The 25,313-nt window shown below is 43.1% G+C and overlaps 1 protein-coding gene across 6 annotated transcripts in view; it reads left to right on the top strand.

Moving 5' to 3' along the window:
- The window catches only part of Plcb4 (phospholipase C beta 4), a 357,655-nt gene that overhangs the window by 209,990 nt on the left and 122,352 nt on the right, over positions 1-25,313 (top strand). For all 6 annotated transcript variants that reach the window (XM_050134224.1, XM_050134229.1, XM_050134227.1 and 3 more), the window contains exons 5-6: positions 22,932-23,012; positions 23,805-23,864. In XM_050134224.1, coding sequence (XP_049990181.1) covers positions 22,932-23,012; positions 23,805-23,864 — 141 coding nt within the window. The remainder of the gene's footprint in view (positions 1-22,931; positions 23,013-23,804; positions 23,865-25,313) is intronic.

The raw sequence follows: 25,313 nt of genomic DNA, 5'->3' as shown, positions 1-25,313 counted from the left end.
TTTCAAGTCCAGTCCTGTGGTTCCCTATGCTTCTCCTCTCTCACCCCTCCACTTCTCCCAACCATCATGAGAAAAACACATGGGAGGGATTTACTCCCATGGGATAAAAGGATGGAGCACTGGCTTCAGAGGGCTGAGCTGGAGACCTTAAAAAGGAAGCTTCACACAGCCAAAGCACAGCTAAAATGAAGGTAATCTGTGCAAAGGCTGGTGTGTGTGCCTGGAGAATACCTATCCACTGGAGGCAGAGAGTAATGTGCCTTGGGACCCAAGCTGAGACGAACTTTCTAGCCCAAGGCTAGGATTAGATCCTAAATGCCACTGGGAGCCTTTGGTATTCTTTGGTGGTGAACAGGAATGGTCTGGTTAGTGACTGGAAAGAGACAAGGTTGGATTCTTCATGTCCACCACCAGGAAGAGTGGAGGTGGGTTGAAGGAGCAACTGGACAGCTGGTTAGACACAGGGAAAACCAGTGGAGATTTTGAGAATGGGCATAAAAAAACATGGGATTTTTGGAGTTGGAGACTGGTGAGAGAGATAGGGGCGCAGAAGGTGGCTGTGGTGACTGACACAGAAATTGGGCGTTATGACGCAAGGCAGCAGAAATGTAGGCAGGCAAAGGGGGAGAGGGGACCTTTGTAGATATGGTTGGGGTCTTTTTTTTTTTTTTTCCTGAAGTGGAGGAAAAGTTGTAGACAAGGACAGAAGTTTTATCTGTGGCTTTAAAAAAACAAAAACAAAACTATTTTTTATGAGCCAGAATCCACAGAATTTAGCCAAAATTAAGGTGAATAGAAAGGAAATGGAAGAAGGCAGTCAAACAGTTTAAAAAAAAAAAAAAAAAAGAACAAGTTTAGTCTCCTCCTCCTCGCCTCCCAGGGTGATCATTGGTGTCCTGGTGGGATTAAGAACAGGCCTCTAAGACCTCCTCCCCAGGGCCTTTGCAGTGTGTGGTGGGCACCAGAAGAGGTCAGAAATGTTTTCTTTTTAAATACTGAGGTACTGTTTTTAAGAAAAATGTACCATGTGGCATGTAGCTATTTTAGACTTTTTAAAGATGTTGTTGGCCTCTCCCTCTCCCCGTCATGAGATGGTGATCTGGAGGCTGAGGCTGGAACACAGACAGTCCTCAGAAACTTCCCTTCTACCTGTCCACACATTGCCAGTACCCACAGAGCCTTTCCCATGCCTTTCCTGCTTCCTCCTAAGATTCTCACTGACTTAAGGCTCAGACCTGAACAGAATTTAAAAAAGAAAATCTGTGGGGGGGTGGGAATCTTATGCGCAGCTAAAATTAAGGACCATTGCCTTAAAGAAGAAGTCTTGGGGATGTTGATGTGATGGTTGCTGGATGATGATTTGATGGTAAGCTGTTAATGTTGTAGATTTATCAGGAAGTTTCAAAATCAGATTCACAGGACCTTTCGGAACAAATAAACTTTCAGGACTAAGCTCTTCTGATTATGATGCAGTATTTGTATGCATGAATATATCAGGCATTCTGAATACCGTGTATGAGTTATTATGTAGTTCATTTGGCCGTAACAGTCCCCCACTACAGCTTATCAGTGCTAAAAATCCCCTTTGGTACACGTGACCCTTATGTGATCCAGAAATGTACTTTGCAGCGGTGCCATGATATCACATCTGCTATTATGGCAAGGTTCTGAGAAAGAAATGAGAAAACATTTTCTTAGATGAGATTTGGAGTAGCTTAGAAGATATATAGGGCCTTTTCCTGAAGGCGTTGCCAGTTATACGTAAATAGGATAGGTTCACGTCCACAGCACTGACTGGCCACCGTTCGCAAAACTGAGATAATACAGTCAACAAGGTAAAGTCTCAGCCGTTGTTGACTTGATAGTTCAATGGCAGGAAATGGACAACAAACGGGTGGACACAAATAAGCAAGTCAAAGTCCAGCAATGTTAACTGTAGCTCTGAAAGGCATGCTAGCAGAGGTGGACACTCAGGAGTACAGGAGGGGGCAATCATATGGGCTAGGTAGGAAGGGGGACTTGATTGAGGAGGTGACTTGATGGGGCAGCTGATTGATAAGATGGAACCAGCTTGGCCGCCAGCTCGCGAGCTAACCAGAAAGCCTTCTAAGACATGGATCCTGTAGATGCAAGGCTAGAAGGCAGAACGAATCAGAATATTAAACATCGGGACCAAAGTTGGACTAGAAGTCAAGAACAGTTGGAAATGTGCTGGGCAGTTGCTTCCTGGGGAGCAGAGGTTGAAAAGTGAGGGTCCCAGATCGGCATGTTCAGTACCAACAAAGTTTTGAGCCTACTCAGCATTCCTCCTTAAAGAGACTTCAAGGATGGGCTGAACCATTTAGATCTTAACTCAGCCCTCAAAGAAAGCTGTTGCACACTGAAGTATGAGATCAACATTGTGGAACTAGGTCAGGAGCTTCCATTTCATCCTCCTTGCTATATGCAATGTTCTTTTGAACACAGACTGACCTGCATCTTGCATCTTGGAGACAGCTATTCTGGGCTGTTTAAGGAATGATTTATAGCATGTTGCTGTTAGTCAATTTTCCATTATTATAAAATAACCATATAGTTAACTGGTAATGGGTAAATTGCCCATCTTTAATTTACACGCTCAGGAGGCTAAGTCTATATAGCAAGTTCTAGACCAACCTGTGCCACATGTGAGGAGCAGCAGTAGAGCAGTGATAGAACTCTTCCTAGAGTTTTGGGTTCAATCTGTCACACCACTAAAGTGATCAGGGAGGGGAGAGGAGGCAAGGCAGAGACAATTTATTTTGGCTCCCAATTTTGAAGAGTCCAATGCCAGGACAGGTGACCGTTTGGGCCTAAGGTGGCACATGTTGGAGCTGGCATACCCAAGTGACCTAAAGACATCCCATCAAGACACACCTCAAAGTTCTAGCACCACTCAGTAGTGTTACCTTGGGGATATTCAAATTCCAAACCATAGTAGGGGACCTGCAGGTTGGGAAGCACCAGGACTTCTAGGAAGGTGAGTTGGAGTCTTTGTCCTTCCTCTGACCTGCTATGTCTTTAGCTTTTTGTTTGGTGCGTGTGTGTTTGTGTGTATGTGTGTGTTTGAGACGTGTCCTTGCTAGGTTGTGTAGCCTGGCCTCAAAGTCCTGGTTGGAAGTTGTTGCACCTGTCTCAACACCCTGAGTAACGGAATGGTAGACTTGTGCCACCATGCCCAGCTCTGAGCCTTTAAACGCTAACACAACCATGTCCCCTGAACTCACAGGCAGTTTTTAAGCAGCACTGGGGTAGAAAATGGGGGCGTGAAGTAAGAGGGTCTGAAAAGCATTGTTTTTTTTTTTTTTTACCCTGATTCAGGTTTGTGCCCGTCTTCCTTCAGTCATCTTTCTTGTCTTCACAGCCAAACCACTTTTTCTTCCTATGGTAAAGGCTGTGGCCTAGAACTTGGGCATTACATCACTTGGCCCAAACTCCTAAACAACTCAGAAATGCAAGTGCTAATGCCTGCCAGGCTCTTGTCAAAACACCCAGGTCAGTTCCTTCCTCTAGACCAGCCTTTGAAATAACAGTGTTGATAATGTTATCTGGGCTGTCCTGCCTGTAGGGCTCAGAACTGGCTCTTTGTCATCTAAGCATGTGACATTTAAAGAAAGACTCACATGGTTTGGAAAATTCTGGCAAATAAGTGAGCCTGAAGACAATAGACGTTGGTGTGAGCCATAACCGTGACATTTACAAGTTAAGGCCTTGAATCGCTCCGTTCACCTTTCAGGTCATTGGTCTCCCCTCAAATGTAAACAGTAAATGGACCCCAGAGGGTCATAGTCTGATAGCATAAGGACCCAGCATGTGTATGTATGTCTTCAGCTTGAAGATTCTATCACACGTGGCACACTGTGGGGTTTCTTATGTCTCAAGTGCTTACCCAGAATAAATACCCAGGCAAGCAGTCAATGTAAGAGCACAGTCTGGAAAGAGCTATTGCTGAGCTTCCCTTAGCTTCACTAAGCAGACTCCTGACCCATACTCCGAAGGTTTGGTATAAATGCCTTTTGCCTCCCACACCTTTGACTTACTCAGCTGCTTTTCTCGGTTTGAGAAACTGATTGACAGAAACCCAGGACAACTGTGGGTTTTGCTGCGTACATCTTGCTTCTTTACTCATAATATCCTAAGAGTGATTTCAAGACCCAAATTTTCTAGCCCCACTTTCAGTCCCCCCAAATCTAGAGCTAGAGATGGAAGGAGACACTCAGGAGTGGGGCAAGAGAGTGTGTATAATATTAAATGAGAGACCTAGTAAAGAAGGCTAAGTCGCATGTCCAGCCATCCTAGAATTTGAAGAAAGGGAGGGCCTAAAACTGCAGGAATGAGCAGAGATGGTTTCCCTGAGGTAGAATCACAAACCTCAGGCTGGAATGACGGACAGAGAATGTTACAGAGGTTCTGAGGAGGGGAATGAGACTGGTTTGCAGTCTCACATCTGTTGATGAGGTCTGAAAGAAAAGGAAGGGGAGGTGTTAGGAAGGCAAAAAGAAGGGATTTGAAAGAACTGGATTATTGTTGCTAGTCTCATCAACTTTTGCTGCCCAGCAAACCGCTGCAAGGATTAGTGACCTGAGACAGAAAACATTCACACACATTATTACATAGAACAAAATAATTCAGTGAAGAGGGAGAAAAAGGAAATGCACTCAGAGTTGTAAAAATGTTCTCCTAGAAAAAATGTTTTATAGAAACAAAATTCTTATTCACTGAGACTGTAATTGCATAAAATGCCTATTATAGTCTGTCCTACATTTTTTTCATTCATTAATATATTCAAACCTTTTTTTTTGGTGTACGTCTCTTAAAAGTGAAAATGCGTACTGAATTGGGTGCACATGCATGGTCTATCTCAAGGGAGTGGAAGTGTAGACAGACACCTCCCATGCCTAGGTCGTCACCATGCCTACTGTTGTTTAGTTAGTGTTTACCCTAGCAAACTATTCTTTTTTGTAAAATTTGTGTTTGTTTTTGGTTATGAGTATGGGTGAGTGTCTGTGTTAATATGAGTTTACAGGTGTCCTTGAGGCCTGAAGAGGGTGTCAGATCCTGTGGAGCTGGAGTTTCAGGTGGTGTGAGCTGTCTAACCTGGATGTTGGAACCCTATGCGAGAACAGTGCTCACTTTTAGCCATTAAGCCACTGTCAGCCCTAAGCTAATCTAATAAGGCTTATTCATCACTTATAAATGTCCTAATATTCTTTGTACAGAGGTATTAATCATTTCATCACATCTTTATCAAATCATATTTTACTATATTTAGTTATAAAAAACGAGCTCAGTTTTAAATATCAAGTTGCACCTTCACCTTTTCTACTTGGCACTAAGGTTTGCTAATCACCTCGATGGATCAATAATGTCAGCTCGCCTCACTCCAGGTGCGCCTTTAAATGAAGTACTTAGTACTAATAGGGATTTGTATTTTGGAGGTACTTGATCTAGCTACAAAGAAAAACTGTCCATCTTTCTACTATAACATGTCCTAAAAGTTTCAATTATGTTTATTTTTATACTATGATGTTAGACCTGTGTGTGCGGAGCAATTAAGAGTGCTCACTATTGTTCCTTAAAAATTGTACATAGGAATTTTTTCATGGTTTCTGTCATATGATTCTGCTGAATGATTTATTTGTTCCCCATCCTTAGGCGGCAAACGTGGATAAAATTGGGTTAAGTGAAACACAACAAGATGGCGAGTGGTGTTTATGTGTTTTGTAGTTCTGAGTTTCAGCGCTTTGACAAGCCTAAAGCTTTGGGGGAAGTAAAGCCACACTTCCATCTCAATCACCCAAATCCTCTTGGAAGCACCAGGGCAGCGTTGTTCCAAAGTCCATCATGGTGCATTGTGTAGGCCACAGCAATCACAGGCAGCCCTGTCTCAGCACCGGAGAAGGGAGAATACAGTACAGACGGCAAATGATTGGCAGCAGGGAGGTGAAGGAGTGTGGCAGCTAACATCACGTGCTCCCACAGACCCGGGTCGGTCGACCAGGTCGAGAGTTGGCTGGATACACCTTTTTGTAAACAAACACCAAACATTCAAAACAAACAGCGCATGCATGTTTTAGGTGTGGTGAGACATGCTGCCACAACTGCTGTACCTCGTCCTCTTAGCACAGAAGCAGCTCTGGAGCACACAGGAAGTAAGCACAATGCTCCCGCGAAATGGTGCTTTCAGAACTAGGTGGCAGACTAGATAGGAGAAATGATGACAGAGATGAAAAACAAGTCAGTTTTGATGATAACGCGGGGTGCTTTCCCCTCGCTCCCTTACATCTAGCTCTGCATTTTCTGTCTTTGATACACTTTGAACTCAGCCCTTTCTCTTCCTTTCCCCTTTTACATCTCTGTGTCGGCCGTTGCTTCAGGTGAAGTCACTCCTGTCCTTGTTTCTTTGCATGCTCGGCTCATTTTCTTCTCCGGTTTCTTTGAGCTTGCTTTTCTTTTTAAAGAGGTAATTGTACTTCATCAGGAAGCATCTCAGCCACAGAATAGCTTGACAGTCGGTACTGGGCGCCATCCTCGCCACTCGCAGGGCGCAAGGACAGCTTGTTTGTGGGAAGAGGCGAGACGAGACGCATCCATTAGGAAAGTGTGAAGGAAGTCTGGGATGATTTTAATTTACACAGAACTCATGGAAGCAAAACAGGAAGCAAGTCTGTAAACAGTGAGTCAATACAATTAAAATGTAAGGGAGTAGCTCTGCTTGCTGCTCGGGCCTTGCAAACGTGTCACTGAGCTGTGCTAAAGAATTTAATTAAAACTCTAATGGCAAAATTACAGAGCTGGATTCTCTCTGGGTCCTTTTCAGCCTGCAGTGTAAGTAGGAGAAGCTTGACGTCACTTAGTTCAGGTCGTATGTCTGGGCTACAGGTGAACAGGGTAATGGTAGCAAGGGCATGCTGTTAATTATAGAGAGGAGTGCTCCCCCCTGCTCTCCTGACTGGAGAGGAAGTTCAAATTCCACCCTGCTTTATTCCCATGCTCATTTTCTAGGCTCCGTCAATGCATGTGCTTTAACTGTCGGATTAATAGCACTCATCCGTGGGTGAGAGGATAATCAGTCCAGTGAAATATATGGCACTATAAAAAGTAACTTTAGCCGGGTGGTGGTGCATGCCTTTAATCCTGGCGCTTGGGAGGCAGGTGAATCTCTGTGAGATCAAGGCCAGCCTAGTCTATAGAGCGAGTTCCAGGACACCAAGAGCTACATAGAGAAAATGTCTTGAAAAATAAACAAGCAAAAAGTAACTTTAAATCCTTGAAGAAAATTGCATGTGTTATTAATTTCCCATGTGATCTTGTGTGAATTAGTTCTGTTCCTAAAATTTTAATTTTAGGATGATTTTAATTTCTGCCACTTGTTGAAGGTTTTAGAGGAGGCACTGAGCTGGTCAGGCAGGGTTCTCTAGCAGAAGAACTGGTAGCATATTTGCAATCCATAGGAAGAGGTTTGTTATGAGGGATTGGCTCCTGAATCCAGAAGCTGTGAAGTCTGTGACCTTTTGTCTACATTATAGACTCTATAAGCTGGAGGCCTGTCTAAATGCCAGAAGTCTGAGAGCAGAGAGCCAATGTGTGTGAATCCCCTCCAATCTAAAAGTCTAAGGGCCAGGGCACCAGTAACCAAGACCTGGAGAGAAAGAACAGATCCTTCCCCATCTGATCTGTGGGTCTTCCCAGAATCTTGGTACCATACATTAGCGAGAATAGACCATCTTAATCAATCTTCCAGCACAACAACTAATGTCTCCCAGAAATACCCCCACATCCATATACCCAGTTCACCCCTCTCCCAGTTCAGTAAATGTGTCTATTAGCCACCATGGGCATTTTCTCCTTTAATCCTTTCAGGAGAAATGTGTACCTTGCTGAGTGAGCGCCCATTCCCACTAGATCTGGACCCAGTGCTTGGAGAAAGGTGTGCAAACATTTCCTGTAAGACTCATAACAGCCCTGCTAATTAGGTTTTTGAGCCTTATTGTGTGGTCTGCAAAACAGGGGCTTAGAGTGGTTAAACTCCTTGCTCAAGGTTCCAAAGACTGGGCAGAGTCTGAGCAGAGGCTCCACGCCAGCCAGTCTGCAGTGGGTCTCCAAGTGCAGTGCAGTTATCTCCAGCAGCAGTAGCATCCACATGTTAGGAAAGCCGACTTTGAGGCCCTTCCTTGACTTACCGAATGAGACATTCAGTGGACTTGCTTATTCCAGTCTGTGTTTCAACAACTCTCCCAGTGATTCTAAGTACAGATGCAGCTCAAGCCTGTGAGCCACGAGGCAATGGTAAGATGAGGGATTTTAGACTAACTAGACAGTGATAGGAAATTAAATGCTTCTAAAGCTCTTTACTGTTAATCTCCCTCAAGCAGGAAGTTGTGATAAAGAAAGGAAAATTTCCCGGAAATAAACTTTTTTTCCTTGGTACATACAGATTTTTTCAGTGTGTGTGTTGTATTCATGCATGTATTATATGTACTTGTTAGCACAGGTGTGTGTGTGTGTGTGTGTGTGTGTGTGTGTGTGTATAAGGCAGATGTTGGGTGTCTTTCTCTAATTGCTCTCCAGCCTCATTTCCTGAGAGGTTGTCTCTCTCCTAACATGAAGTCATCCTTTTGACCAGGTGTCGGGGACCAACCTTGACAAAAATACCAGGGTAGGGGCATGGGGATTATAAGAGTCAGTAAAGGGCAAGAAGACATGAATTAAAATAATTAAACAGAAAACATAGGATACTGTGGGGAGGGGAATTCGAGTGAATACTTAAAATCGTCAACAGTTAATTTTCCGTCCTCTTTTATACCCCAATACAACAGGGGGAAAAAGACAAAAGACTGCTTTAACAGATATGAAGGAAACTAGAACAGTTCTTTGCTTCAATACTTTCAGCCATCAAGCAATTAATCCATGAGAAAAACATTCTATTGTTTAGGCAGTGAACCCACCCTACACCAACTATCCTGAAGGCAGCCATTCCCAAGGTTAAGCCTCCTGTTAAAAAAGAAGGAGCAGAAGTATACTTGAATATCCTGACAGGGTGGCATGGATCTGCCTGAGTCAGGATGTGTAGCCCAGATTGTTGTCAACAATTCTGAGCAATCTCAAACTCTCTGACCATCAGACAAGGGGGAAGTAGGCTTATGTATTTTGGGCCTCCACAACTAGGCTGGCTGTCCAGCGAGCTTCTGAACTCCCTGTCTCAGCCCTCTCCTGCACTGGGGTTCCAGGGCACATATACTGTGCTTGGCTTTTTGCTTGGGTTCTGGAGATCCAAACTCAGATCCCCATGCCTACAAGTCAGGCTCGTTAACAACTGAGCCGTCTTCCTAGCCCTGGACACACAGATTCCGTTGAGCCTTTTTCTGGGCCAGGAACAGTGTGTACACGGCATTTGACGTCAGCATTGAAAACCTCAGGATGCTTGTGAAGTGGTGAGGGCTAAATGAGGTTATTTTCCAGAGTTGATAAGAAAGAAAGATTTGGGTCATTTGAAGAGCTATGGATCAGCCATCAAGAAGTAACAGTGGATCCATGGTCCAGAACTGGCTTTTGGTAAGGAGACTACACTCGAATCACAGCTACATCTTATGACACAGAATGGCTGCCAGCACAGAACCATTTTCGCATGATAAGTATATAAGTATGAATCCAAAAATATATAATTAAAAGCAATCTTCCTAACATTCAATAAAAGAAGCTAGAATCAAAGATCTGTTTGCGTGCAGATGGATTTTATGCCTACCTTTGTGAACCCGAGGCCTCATCCTTGCCGAGCCGGCACTACGCAACTGCACCACAGCCAGGCCCCACGGACCTCTTTTACTCTGTTGCTCAACATTCACTTTAGGTGTTCTAGACCATAATGATAATGCCACCAGGTTTTTAATCCAATCTTTTTAGCAAAATAAGGACAGAAAGAAATTATTTTTTATGTAATTGCCACTAAGTGCCCCTGGCAGCACCAACCGGCTCCCTAATGATCAGTAAAATGAGCCATAAGGGGAGTGAAGCCTTACCCAGGGATTTTCCCGTTGCTAATTGTTCGGGGAGGGAAAGGTAGGTAAAATGAACATAATGTTTCCTTTCTATTGATGGGAATTAACTTAATACCTTTTCAGCAAGGACGCCCATCTTTTTAATAAACGACAGTGATCTTAGTAAATCATTAAGAGGTATGTGATTTCTAATATTCTTTCTCTGAAAGCCACAAATCATGAGTGGATGACTCAGAAGTGCACTTTGTCAGAGCCTAAGTGTTGTGGGGGGGCAGAGACACTTCCCAGGAGTTTGCACTGCCCTTCCCGTCTAAATCATCCCCCTGAGAACAGCTCCACAGTCCCTGCTCTGTCTCCTGCCTAGTGTGTCTTCTCACAAGTACTCAAGAGGGAAAGTGATCCCTGGGGGTCTGGGGAGGGGCACGGAGGCTCCTGGGCTGGTATTGCTCACCAGGGCAAACCTGCCTGGATGGCGTTGGCAAATAAAGAAATGATTCTCACAGTAAGTCGGATTTTGGGGGTAAAGATTTTGCCAAAGGCTTCTCTCCAGAAGCTTAAACTACAGAGTTAGATAAGGGGTGGGTTTGGAGCTGCACAGAAATGGGCCTAAGTTTGGCTTTGCTGGACAGAGGTGTGACCTTGTCTATTGTAACCTCAGTAAGAGTCAGCTTCCTTAGTTGAAAAATACCCACCTAGCTTTGCCATGATAGTGCATAAATCAGCTGGGCCGTGTTTTGTAAATCACAGTATGCACCTTCAGTAGTTTCATACCTAATTACAAATCATTTTCTAGGTCCTTTTTGTGGTATGTAAACCATCCGGGTGACCCACCATTTTACTGTTTTCTGAATATGGCAGGCATGTTCTGACTTCTAGGCATTTGTATTCTGCCTTTATTCTCATCCTCTGCCCCCCCCACCCCCCAACGCCCTGCTTCCTGGCCAAATGTTACTTTCTCCAAGCCTTCTTGATTATTCTACCTCACACTTCCATGTTTTAAATCTTTGCATTTATTACTAGAGTTTTTCTTTGGTTTCTCTTTATTTTCAAAATTTCCAGGATGCATGAGATCTGGCAGCAGAGATTTACTTACTTGTTACTGTACGCCAGCAAGTTCAGGCTCTAACCCGTGGATGACATTTAAGAAGTACTTACTGTGAAGTACCAATTCCTAAGTTACAGATCCCTGATACAAATTTATGACAGATTAAATTATTCCTAAATCTTGAAGAATTTTAAGGAAACCAGGGAACTGGAGCTTGAAATTACCTAGTGTGAGTGAGAAGGAATCACGGAACACACAACAAACCCGCTTAGGAGTTTATTAGAGGGGGCGTGCGCAGGCCTGGGAAGTCAGTGTGCTGAGAGAGAGGATGGTGGCGTGTCCAGCTTTTAAAAGCTGCTTAGTGCATGCACACAGGAGGTTGACGTGGCTATGTCATACGCAAATGATGGGACTCACGCATGCGCACAAGGGCTTAGCTGAGTCACGTGGGGCAGGGGGAGCTTTAACATTCCACAGGGCCAGTAGGCACTTCAACCTGAGAATTTGCCTGTACCAGCATGACCCGGAAGTATCAGCCTTATGTGGCTGAAATCATTACAGCGCTGAATATTGAAAGGAAACATCCAAAGATATACCCGACGGCTGCTGTAAAGCTGGGTCACTTGAACCTCCTTTTAAGAGAAACTTGCCAGGAGGTGTATAGTCCACCTTCTGCAGCCCGTATAGGACTACTGCTTCTCACATAGTTCCTTTGGGTACTCACAGTAAATAAGCAAACACTACGTAACTAAGAGGTGGCCTGGCCTGTCCCACCAGAGGCTTCTCCAGAGAGGCTCCTGCCCTCTGCCCCCACCTGATGCCGCTCCTCTGGGACTCAGTCTCATTCTTCTCTTCTTTTGCATGTTTCTGCTGGGCTGTGGTCCAGAATGCTCTGCTGCCTCCGCTGCCTCCTCTTGACTTCTTCCTTTCCTCCATCCCAGGCATGTGGCCAGGTTTTCCATCAAGCTCAATGCTCATAGTGTCTCTGGCTTGGTGGTCAAAAGACTCAGCAGGGCTTTCTCCTGTTGGGAAGGTCACATATGGAGTCACCAGGACCCTGCTGCTGTGTTACAAGACTGACTGCTCACCAGGGGATCCCTGGGTGGTGGCAGTGTCTGCGGATGCTGCTGCAGCATCTGCTGAACCTTCGCTTAGACATGAAGAAGAGGTGCAGAGCCAGCATCCGTCCCAGGCTCCAGCGGGGACTGTGGATTTGAGACCCGGTGGGAGCTATTCTACAAAACAAAGAGCCAGAAAGGGGCTCTGTGTGGAGCTGCTGTGAAGAGCAGTTTCAAAGGCCGTGTGGTTAAGAAGGGATGAGTACATTCTGTGTAAAGGACATGAAAGTCCAGTCTGTTCGTGCCCCTTTCCGTATCTTCATGTCCACAGAGCAGGAGTGGAAAATGTTCTTTGTTATATCTACCTTTTCAGATACAAGTGTTTCTAATTACTTGGTATAATGTGTTATTCTGGAACAAATCATTTTAATTAGAGATGCTTACCATAAAAAGGGGGTTCATCAGCTTTCTATCATATTTGAAATACATCTAAAAATCAATCTGTTGTTTGTGGAATTTGAAGGTTCAGGACATATTCCTCTCATATTGGTTGGAATGCTGATTATAAATCCTACTTATCTGCCTCCAGAGCTTGGAATAAGGTGCCCCCTTCAGTTTGCCCTTAGTTACTCAATTTTGAATAAGATGACAAGTTCCCTGTCCTTGAAAGTCAATGGAACTTACTGTGTTGCTTGCAGGCTTGTTTCGTTGTTGCTCTGTCTTCCGTATGGGGACAGGTAGTTGTCGAATGCTTTAGCAATCATTTCTTTATGCTTCTTCTGTCGCGAATCAGGGGGCCACCCGCAGCAGCATCCCCCTGTAGCAAGAGGCCCCTGGGAATCTGAGCATCCATTGACCTGACAATGCCCACGCCAGAGGTATGGGGAAAGAAGGACAAAGAGAAACAGACGTGGAGATGGTGGCTTCCCCAGTTGATTATCAATTAAGCTGCAGAGATTAAGCATCTTTGTTCTGGTAAAGGAAAAGACAGAAATCTACTGCTACTGATGAAGCCACGATAAGCCCTTGAGGACAGTTTGTTTCTTGTCAGTAACGAAACTAAGGGTTCCCTTCCTTGCCAGGTTCTAATCACACTGAGGTCACGCCTGCCCCACAAAACGAGGACACTGCCAAGACCTGTATCTTGGTCTCTTCAGATTATTATAACAGAATGCACACACTAGATAGCAGTTAGCTACTTTTCACATCCCTGCAGCTGAAAAGTCCAAGATGAAGGCCCCGGCAGACTGATACCTGCTGGCAGTGTTGTCACAATGTGTAGATGGTACTTTATGGCTGACTCTTTGTGTGGTAGAAGGATAAGGGGTATCTCTAGAGCCTATTTTATGGGTTCTGCTCCGTTTGTCTCCCCAAAGTTCCCATCCATCCAGTTACCATCAATTTAGGGGACGGGAACACAATATATGAATATACCTACTCAGGCACATCCGGAACATAGCTCCTTGCTAAACAGCATCAGACCAACTTTCTATCTCCAACAAATGTAGCTCAAAAGCTCAAGAAACGTGGTTTGCTTTCCTTGCTTTCAGTGGCCCCTAGGCTAACGCTGCCATTCATTTCTGAGGTAGGGGTGAAAAGAAAGGAGTGGCTGACATCTTCCACTTGACACCAGACAAGAGCGTCCTCCATGTCTCACAGACCTAGCTAAAAATGAGCACTTCAGAGGCTCACAGTTGTTTCTTGTGAGGTTTTCATTTCTGTTTCTATGAGATATGGGAGGCCAGAAAAACATTTTGATACTTGCTACGTAACCCATTGGCTTGCTCTCCCACCCCGAGTGTGAGCACCCTGTCAGGCACGGAGCATGGGCTCCTTAACAGGACTGCTCTCTCCAGCTCACTGTCCCTAACCATCAATGAAACGGAAGGAAGTTCCAACTCTGTTGAGCAATTTTTCAAGGTGAGAGATGATGTAACAACAATTTATTCCCAGTAGAGAAAGCGCAAGCAGACAAAAGAAAAATTGTGTTCAAGACCTTGGTTACATCTGAGAACATAGACCACTCAAAGGCAACTACATCACTGGGCTATCTAGGAGCAGCTCCACTACCAAACATGCCTACCTCAATCAATCCTTTACCCTTTTGTAACCTCAAGGAGCAAAGGGACCCTCTGAGAGGACCTGGTGAAAGCTGTAAAATCCCTGAGCCCGCCTCCTGCCATGAGAAGTTTCTAATAGGCTGAGTTTCACTAGGGGCTCATGTGGATCATCACAGTGCTGACAATTAAGAGCACCGGCTACTTCTAACCTTGAGGAAATGAATAGACATGATGTCCGATGACTTATTCTCTGTGCCAGCCGCTGCGTGACATGAAAGTTGACAAGAGACTGGCTTGCAGGGAAAGTCATCTGGGGTGGAGAAGAACAGACTCAAGCAGATCATTACAGAGAATACAAACTTTCAGTGGGTCTAATCCAGCAATAATTTATAAATTTTGGGTTTTCATTATACACAGATTTGTATTCTAGGCTAGAGGAAATATGTACATTCAGGAATATTGCTCTTTCTGACTCGACTCACAAAACAGAAGTGTGTTCCCTTATTAAATGCAGATACAGCTCTGCCCTACCTTCTGTTATCTGTATCCTCTTGGACAACCAGCCAGACTTCTCTTAAAATCAGTGTTCTCATCTGTAAAATAAGGCTGGTAGTTTTTACATTATTTTTTATTTGCTAATACATAGTCTCTATTAGCAACACTAAGAATTATTAGTGTGTTATAGTAACAACTGGCAAATATTTACTTTGTTAATATTATATTGTGCCTTTGTTTTACTTTAATAAGGCAGGGCCTGCCTATATAGGTCAGACTGGCCTCCACCACTCAGTCCTCCTGCCTTAGCCTTCTGACTGCTGTTATCACAGGCATGTTCCACCATGTCTGACTTTGGTTCAGTTTCTGTGTCAAATTTTCAAGTACCGTGAGGTAACCTAGGAGAAGAGTACTTGATGCTTTTATCTCTAGTCAGTAATGAAGAAGTATGTTTCTTTCTCACCATCACATTGGGGTTAGATTTATCTGATCATTGAGGTGCTTCTAGTGATCATAAGATATTTTATGCTTGTATGTTTCTGTCACAGTCTAAAGGAAGCTATATTGTAAAAATACATACTGCTAGGTAAAATAAAGGGACTTGTAGGGAAAACATAAGCATAGAAAAATATACTAAACTAAGGCATTTATTATGAGCAGCAAATATCCTAAGAAGTTGGAAGAGATGTGTTGCAGGTGCAATTCAGGTGTTCTGATGCCAGAGTGTGGAGGAGAAGGAATGGTCTTAAGTCATAGCATCCATCACAGTGATGTACAAGTAGGTCACTGGGGTGGTTTTTTTGGTGCTAGTATCTGAATGAAAATTTTATAAGATTTATGGCACAAATATGAACACTCAACTCCCTCATTAAAAATCCTGTCCTACAAAGATATCAAAAATACACGATAGAGAAAAGACAGCATCTTCAACAAATGGTGCTGGGAAAACCATGTCAATATATACAAGAATGAAACTAGATTCTTATCACTGACCTTGCACAAAGCTCAACTTCCAGTGGATCGCGGACATCAACAGCAGACCTCTCACTTTGACAAAGGATCAAGAACCTCAACAGGAGACCTCACACTTTGACAATTGGGTCAAGGACCTCAACAAGAGATCTCACACTTTGACAAATGGATCAAGGACATCAACAGGAAACCTCACACTTTGACAAATGGATCAAGGACCTCAATAGGAAACCTCACACTTTGAAAGTGCTAGAGGAAAAAATAGGCAGGCTACTTCAACATGGAGACACAAGTAAGGACTTTCTGAGTAGCACTCCAACAGCACTGGGGTAAGACTATCAGTTGGCAAATGAAATAACATGAAACTAAACGACAAAGGGGATTGTCAGTTGAGTAGGAGGAGCCCATGCAAAGGGAGAAAAATCTTTCCCATTCATAGATATGACAAAGAATTAGTGTCTGGACTACACAAAGAGCTAATAAAAATATACACATCGAGAAAGATAATCCAAACAAAACATAGAATGTGAACCTGAACAGGAGGTTCTTAAAAGAAGAAATACAGATGAATAGTAAATACTCTAAAGCATGTTCAATAGCCTTAGCAATCAGGGAAAAAGTAGATTAAAACTCCATTAAAATTCCATCTCACCTAGTCAGAATGGCCACCACTAGGAATATGAATGACAACAATTGCTGTTAAGGAAATGGAAAAGGAAAACCCTACACAGTGTTGGTGGGAAAATAAACTAGAGCAGCCACTTTAGAAAGTCAGTCTGGAAGTTTCTCAAAAAAAAAAAAAAAAGCTGAACTACCAGCTGTATCACTCCTGGACATATAGCCAAGGGAGCCTATACCCTCCTACAGAGGTAACCGCATATGCATGTTCATTACACTTCTGCTCACAATATCCAGGAAACAGAAGTACTTTGGGTGTCAATCTGATGAATGGATAAAGAAAATGTGGTATAGATGCCCAATGGATTTCTGTCTAGAGTTGAGACAGTAAAAGTGACAGTGACTCAGAATCACAGAAGCTGGCGCAAATCTTGGGTTTGTTTCTCATTGGCTATGGTCTTGAAGAAATGGCTGTGAATATCTTCTCCCCTATGTAAAGATGCGCTGATTATGGTGGTAACCACTGGACATTAAACTCACAATCAACCTTGTGCTCCTCTCTTGTCTACCGCATTCCAAGTACTCCCAGCTGAGGTGGGTTCATGGTGATTGGCACATTTGCGCTGTTGTGGCAAATCTACTAAAGCCTGGTAGAGTTCTTGTTAGTGTTAAGTGAAGTAGTATTTGTGAAACGCCTTATGCAAAATCATAAATTCATTTGCGTCTATTTTCTCATGGTCACAGCCACTTGCTTATTCAGCATTCACCTTTTCCCAACTCCTTAGACTCCGCTTGGTTCTTTGAATGTCCTTTGAGATTAGTGTCAGTTTTATTCATTTTTAGGTAGGTAGGAAAAGTTAAGGTCAAGAAGGTTAGTCAGTTTGACTACCAAGATGCTTCAGCAGATTTATGTAGAGAGGAGGGTGGAGTCCCCAAACCACTGTAGAGTGCTACCTCCTTTGAATGTCCTTGCATTCGTTACTTTTTATCACTGAAAAAAACACCATAACAAAGGTCTCTAATAACCAACTTACTAAGGGGTGCAATGAAAAAGACAAATTTACAGATGGAGAACAAATCAGATGTCGCTGCTGATCCAGCTGCCTTTGTCCAGTTGCTCTGCCCAGGGGTGAAGAGCACCAACTGCAAGCTGTCTCTTCACCACCTGCTCTGCTCTGCTCACCCAAGAGCACAAGAACACAAGAGCAAGAGTGATGTGAAACCCTCTCCCTCAGTTTTTAAGTTGTCATAGGCAGATAAGACCACGCCCCAGGGCTTATTGCCCCAAAAGTCGTTGGCTGAATGGATCAAAATCCCACCACAAAAGGCAACATAAAGAAAGAAGTTAAAGAAACTTGAAGTTAATTTGAGTTTATGGTACCAAAGGGATATGAGTTTTTCATAACAGGGATGGTGCAGGCATAGTGTTACTCTTTGGGATCTTGCCATTTGGCCCCCAAATAATATATAGAGACTTATTCTTTTTTCCCTCTTTTAAAAATTGTTTTTATTGAGCTATGTTATTCTCCTCTCCCCTCCCCATGTTCCCATACTCCCATTTAGTCAGGAGATCTTGTCTTTTTCTACTTCCCATGTAGATTAGATCTGTGTATGTCTCTGTCTCTCTTAGGGTCTTCATTGTTGTCTAGGTTCTCTGGGATTATGAGTTGTATGCTTGTTTTTCTCTGCTTTATGTCTAAAAGCCACTTATGAGTGAATACATATGATATTTTTGAGAATTATTCTTATTTATGAATGCCTGTCCTTTGCTTGACTTGTTGGCTTGTTGGTGGCTTACACTTTTAATTCCAGTATTTGGGAGTCACACACCTTTAACCCCAGCACTAGAAGGTGGAGACAGGAGTAATTTGGCCGGGCAAAGAGAGGAATATAAAAGGGAAAGAGACAGGAACTCACTGGAGCGTGGAATCTGAGAATTAGTGGCAACAGGATCCTGCTCTTTAAATCTGAAGATTTTTTGGAGGTAAAAGTTCTCTCTGATAGTTGGCTGATTTTTTTTCTGGTCTTAAGCTTGAACCCCAATATCTGTTTCTGTTTTTTTTATTATTATTATTTGTGCTATACATACTTCCTCTAGCGAGGCCACCCCCTAACCCTAGGTGAACAGTACTACCAGCTGGAGATCAAATATCCAAACCCCCAAGTCTATGGGGACATTGTTCAAATCATCACAGTCCTCCGTCTCAGCCTGTAAAACTTGTGATGTAATACAAAAGCCCTCTCTCCATTCATTCCTCCACATCTGAATCTTCCCAGTCACAAATGCAAAAGAGAAGTCTTGCACCACTCCTGTTTAAGTAAAGTATATTTATACCACATACTAGCCTATCCAGAAAAAAATGGCCATAGCTGGAAATAAGACGTGACTATCATAGTTTGTCTTTCAAAGCCCACAATATAAATATCGACATTAGGGGCTAACTTGGATAACCATGGTGAAAGGGCGGATAGGAAAGAAAGAACTATAGTCTACCTTGAAATCAAACTTATGGGGTTAGGGAGATTTCTCCGTGGGCAAAATGTGTGCAGAACGAGTGTAAGGAACTAAATTCTGATCCCCCACCACTCACTCTTGGGAAGCAAAGATGGGGGATCTCCAGGGTAAGCTAGCTAGCAGGACTAGATAAATTGGCAAACTCTAGGTTCTGCAAGAGACCCTATATCAATATATAGGCAATTGACATAAGTCCAGCTCATTAGGCATTGGCTCTCACATGCATGCACACACATGTACATGTGTAACCACACACATGAGGTACAGATACAAACACACTCATGTATCTGTTACCTGGATAGCCACCTATCTACCCTCCTTTTTATTCAGCTGGCTGAGTTCTCTGGGATTCCTTTAAAGGAGAAAGGGAATTAAATTTTACTTGACAGAATATCTTTTGAAGTTGAAAGAACGGAAAAGTATTAAATCAATTTGAATATTTGTTAGGCTGTGCTATCGAATATTGTGAAGAAAGCATCCACTAAAAAATAGCCTAGAGCTTATCATGCCCTCCGTGTTCGATGAGGTGGTAAGTGTCTGTCTCCAGAAGCCTTGAGTGGCACATGCCTTCTGACCAGGGATCCTAGTGCCAGAAATAGAATTCTGACAGCAGTGCTGGCGACTAGAGTGCTGCTTATGCCTCTCAAGAAAAGTGACCTCTAGCTGCCACTTGTTCAGAATTGCCACAAGAATTCCTGGCCCTTTCCAGCCTAGACTCCCCGTGGTCTAAAGTGAGAGTTGGGCTGGTTAACCAACTGGGCCCTTGAACTCTCCAGGGGGTAGCTTTGCATAAGAGAAATGAAAACCCAGGCTCCCTGCTATGGTTTGTTTTCTTATCAGCAGATTCAGTTACTACTGAATTTAGATTTGCCAAGGAGACCAAGTCTGGCTTCCTTTTCCAGTCCTCTCCTCCACAGTTCCCTAGGTGGTAGACAATGTACCTGGCTATGGGTCTTGGATATCACTATGGTCTGGCCAGGGTGCCATAGCCTAAGTTCTAGTCTGAAAGTACCTCTATTAAATTTAAAACTACTGCTGGTGAAAAAAATCACATAGATTGTGTATATTTGCCACCAGTAGAGGCCCAGTGCTTGACTTGCTGTGCTGGTAGGAGGTAGAAACCTAAGTAGGTTTGCACCACTTCCTTTCAGTTGGTTGTCACTTAGCCCTCAGATCTGTGCCCTGAAATTTCAAAGGCAGTTAGGATGTGTTTGGTCAGGAAGCCTCTAGGCTAAGCCAAGGCATTTTATTGTAGTCAGTCAGGGAGAACCTTTAGGGGAGGTCCTGGGAAGACTTTTACCCTGGACATGGCTTCTCACAATAACAAATAGGGTTTTATCTCATGAGCCAGATAGGCCCTTTATAAATATTTCATCTTATTTTAGTTGATGAGGACCCCAAGGATTTTGTTGTCTGCTTGGGGGAATCATCTAGCAGCTAGCTCCAAGTGTTTCAACATTTTCCTCTATTTCTATTTTACTCTTCTACTGTATTTTGCTTCTTTTTTCTCAATTTTCTTATCATGTTCTCTCTCTCTCTCTCTCTCTCTCTCTGTCTGTCTGTCTCTCTCTCTCTCTCTCTCTTTCTCTCTCTCTCTTTACATACTGGCCTGTAGCAAAATATTTTATTTGAGAAATTTACCTGTCACATTCATCCTTTCATGAGTGGATTAGTTTTAGGATGATTTTGAAATAAGTATTTGAAGTGAAAGAAACTTAGAGACACACAAGACCCCTTAAGGGCATTCCTCATGGAGGTTACATTCTAGTGTGTGAGCCGGTCAGTCAGGAGATGACGTAACAGCAGACAGCATTCAGTGTCAGCAAGGAAGCAAGATACTTTGTCAGGAAATCAGACACATAGCAAGGAGACTGGGGAGCCTTTCTGAAGGGGGCTTGATCAGTCATTAAAGTGGGGGATGTTAAGATAAAGATCCAGATACACCAAGGGCACTAGGGAGACATTTCTGAAGAGGTGGAGCTAGAAGTACAAAGGTCCTGAGGCTGGAAAGCACTGAAGGTTTTTAAGGAAGACCATTTTGTTGGTAGTGAGCCACAAGATCACAGGGCAGGAAGTGCCTAAAGTAAGATACAAAGGACCTGGATGTTCCTAGAACTCATTAGACCAACTTTAGTTGAAAATGTTCCTAAATATAATGGAGATTCATTAGTTCGGGATTTTAGAGAACTGGTTAAAAGAAATTAAAAAGAATCAACATGGCTGCTGTGGGATAAACAGTGTAGAAGTGGGAAGAATTCGCAGGAATGGGAACAGATGTTAGAACCAGGGGCATATGGTGGAGATGGAGTTAGCTGGGCATTATCACCTAAGCACTGTGAAAGTAGACTTATTAATGATCGTGAGCAGAAAACAAGGAAGGAAAGCCAAGAATGACTCTCAGGCTCAGTGAGTAAGTCTGTAGGGTGACGAGCCAGATATACATTTGTTGAAGTAAGGACAGCTTGTGACAATAGAGCTGCTCAGAAAGGAGGGAGGGAGGCAGAAAGTCAGATCTGAACATGCTAATTCTGAAACATTTCAGTGGGGGCGGCAACTGGAGAGTTAAACGTCTGATTTCAGCCTCACGGGTAACTGGGTTGCTATTGTAAACGTGGGAGGCAGCAGTAACCGGTCGGTATTGGAGCCATGTGATTTACAGAAATCTAGGACGGTGGAAGTGAGCAGTCCAAGAACCAAGTGTGAAGGATATGCAGAGTTGGCGTGTACAGGGAAAAGGCAGGAAGTGACCTTGGAGGAGTGGGGGAAAAAAGGAATCATCAGCTACTCAAGGTCAAATCACACACTTACTGCCAAATACTTGTTCATAAAAGGCTACCATGGTTACAATACCATAGGCTGTAGCTTGCTGAGTTGTGACTCTGCACTGTGTACCTTGCATCCCCTGGCTCATTTAATTGCTACAACTAACCCAAAAGGTGTGGATAAAAACTTTGATTAGGTAGGATTCTGAGACAGAAAGGGTGTTTCGGGGCAAGTAAATAGACAATGGTGAACTGAATTCTGTCTTGAAAGGCACAGGTCTTACCTTTGCCTCTGTCTTATTCATTGCTGTCTGCAGTTCCCAGTACTGACGTGGAGTTCCCACCGCCTGGTGTGGGAGTTGAACACTTACAGTGATTCTTTGCCAGAAAACTACACAAACAGATTAAAGGCTAGCTTCATTCAGGGCTGCCAGATCCCCTGATTCTGCCATCTTGTGGCGGCCACCTCTTGACGTTGGATTTGCCTTGATGAATGTTGCTGTTTTCCTGGAATTTAGAAAGATAAATCTGGATCTGAGAAACTAAGCATCTGAAGTGCCTTTCTTCAAATGTTAATCCTGTAATTGCTATTTATTTAGTGATGCTTTTTCCCTGCGGAAAGGACAGGCTCCTAATTGTTGGCATTGCGATGATGTAGGAAGTTGGCTTCTTTAGTTCATGAGAAGAATGCCTAGATTTGTTGACACACAGAGCCATGTCATGGAATTATGCAAACAGAGGGACAGAGCATCTGGGTTCATTTCCCGAACACTCTTTTTCTCTCACTGACAGATTTTCCTTGTGTTCCTAAATGCAGTGGGCCAGGAATCCATTGGCACAAAGGGCGGATCTGCTGTGGTGTGTGTTTGGACAGCCCTCCTTTTCAATTGAAGCTTTGGTTCTGTGGTTTTCATTGAGTTTCTGAAGTCAAAGTTCACAGCAATGGTACTCAATGCATCGTGCATCAGAAGTCCCAGAGGGCTTGTGGTGATGCATCCCAGGGCTAGTGTTGGTATGGATCAGTGACAGGCAGCTGTGTGTCCTCTCTCTGGAGGGCAAACAAGCAACACTCAATTATCTTTCAGGAGTTTCTCTCCCGTGACCTTCAGGAAACCCTTTCCTGTGTAAACCCAAGGCATCGATGTCAGTAATTTTGAGTGTGTTCTAGAGGAAGGGTTTCTGTTACATAGATGAGCCTTTTGATAAAGAAAAAGGGTGCACAGTGCCCTAAATGAAAATGGTCCACAGCGTCATCAGAAACGGAGGGTGAGGATCCAGATACAAACAGTGATTGTTCTTAGCCCTGTGTTTGGACGCTCAAACATACTTGAATTTTTATTGAATCAAAATGTTGTTAAGTCATGAAACCCATCACACTTCTTTTTAACAGGAATCTTTCGTGTTTGAACCCAACTGCCTCTTCAAAGTGGACGAATTTGGTTTTTTTCTGACCTGGAAGAGTGAAGGCAAGGTAAGGCATAAGAGCAGCAGGCTGCCTTGCTTACCTTCCAGCTCAAGCAGTTTCATTTCTCATTAGGTAGACCAAGTTCCTCTCGAGGACATGAATGCTATGCTTACTCATTCCTTGGAGAGTTTTTACTACTTGTTTTTCTGTCCCAGGCATTGAGGATGCTGGGATTAAAGACATTATGCAGGTGAACTCTAGGAGATTCTACTGGAGGAACAAAGTTGGGCATTTTTAAAAGAGCTTCAAGTCACTGAGCATTGTGAACGAGAAGTTTACTTTGTTATAAAAGCTTAGACAAAATAGGTCTGATTTAATCTTGAGAGTTAGGAATATTTTCTAGAAAATAATTTTTGAGCTGAAATTAAATGGCACATTAAATGAGAGTTCAACTCATTAAACCATGGGGCATAATTGGATGTGTGGCACACTGTTCACATTTAATGAACATTGGAGCCCAAACCAAGAAAGGTGTAATTGGAATTGTATAAAAGTTGGAATTATTTATACTTAATGTTTTCTATATCTACATATTTAATAATATATAGGTATTATTATGTATATAAGTGGAATGACAATCTGTAAATATTTTATTGCTCATTCAGGGTAATAATATATGAAATAAGAAGTTTGAGTCTTTTCTTCCCGATCATTAGAAATCATTACCGTCACTTGGTTTGCATTTTGCCCCTTCTCTGTACAGCATTGATTTTATTTTTAGATATGTTTGCTAAGCACTCTATGCCATGAGGCTGGCAGAATTTAAGTTCATTGCTGGGGTGTGTGCTCTCTCTTCAGGAAGGACAAGTGCTAGAATGTTCCCTCATCAACAGTATTCGGCTGGCAGCCATACCAAAGGTAAATGTGATTGGTATCATTCGTGTGTGTGTGTGTGTGTGTGTGTGTGTGTGTGTTGGGGGCGTGAGTGTGCATAGACCATGATGTTCCTGTGGAATTAGTTCTGCCCATCCATCTTTACATGGAGTCATCAAGCTTAAACAGTGAACCCCTTTACCCTTTGAGGCATCTCACTGATCCTGCTGGTCTTTGAAACATAGATTTTACAAAACTTGAAAAGTGATCTCCAGGATTCTATTTCACTACTAATCACCCCAAATCATCAACTTGTGTTTAAGGATGGACACAGTAGCCATTTCGTCTATAATTCTTAGGTGACTTGGATTACAATATTTCCAGTTATATTCGGGATGTTTTAGTCCTTGGAAACCAAAACCTTTGCATGGTATCAGTGTCAGAGAGACAGATCCCTTAATCTGGAAATTAATTTTAAAACCTCTCCCCATTCTCTTGCTATCAGTAATTTGCTTTCCATGTGTGGCTGATGAATGTGGAGATTTATAAGGCTGAGGTACCACATATTTCTTCACTTGTGCCCTCAGGACGCTAGTTCACACAGAAAGCTTGGCTAACCTCTGGTAGAAAGGAAAAGCTACCAGAGCACAGAAGTCAGTGATCTTCCTGCATTGGTTTGTTTGAATAAGAAGCTATATGAATAATGATGTTAGGAATTTAAAAGGTGTCTCTTCATAGAAGATTCTACCACAGTATTTATTTCCTTCAGTGTACCTGCCCTGCATGTTTTCAGATGTACAAAGCAAGGTTCTTTTCCTATTTGTTTATTTATTTCGCAGCTGGCTTCCTTTATGTTAACTAAGTTTTCTGCGTAACTACATGCTAGAATTTCCTCTGGAAAACAAATGTGGTGTTTTATGTAGGAATTGGGGTAAATTTTCACAGTGTTCCTTCCATGTAAGGATGCATAGATTGTAGAAATGAAAATGTGTAGTGTTAGGAGCGGCGGGGATGCATCCCCGGCACCCGGCCGCCCGCATGGCTAGCTTATGTCCGAAATAATTACACGGAAACTGTATTCTTTTAAACACTGCCTGGCCCGTTATCTGTAGCCTCTTACTGGCTAGCTCTTACATATTAATCTAACCCACTTCTAATAATCTGTGTAGCTCCACGAGCTGGCTTACCAGGAAAGATCTTAACCTGCGTCTGTCTGGAGTGGGAGAATCATGGCGACTCTCTGACTCAGCTTCTTTCTCCCAACATCCTGTTCTGTTTACTCTGCCTACCTATGTTCTAACCAATAAAATGGGCCAAGCCAGTTTCTTTATTAATAAGAAATCACTCCCACATCAAAAATGTTTAGTCTTTGTATCTAAGGTGCTTAAGAGTCTCACATTCATTTCATAAGAATAGCCTGCGGTAGTAGCTGTGGTAATGTTGTGCTTATTCATGGTAAATAAGAGGCCCCTTGGGTGTTTATGGACACAAACA

Source organism: Alexandromys fortis, unplaced genomic scaffold (assembly GCF_014885135.2).
Source record: "Alexandromys fortis isolate MF-2015 unplaced genomic scaffold, M_Fortis_MF-2015_v1.1 scaffold_6, whole genome shotgun sequence".
NCBI classification, from domain to species: Eukaryota; Metazoa; Chordata; class Mammalia; order Rodentia; family Cricetidae; genus Alexandromys; species Alexandromys fortis.
This window is presented reverse-complemented; position numbering and strand designations above follow the sequence as displayed.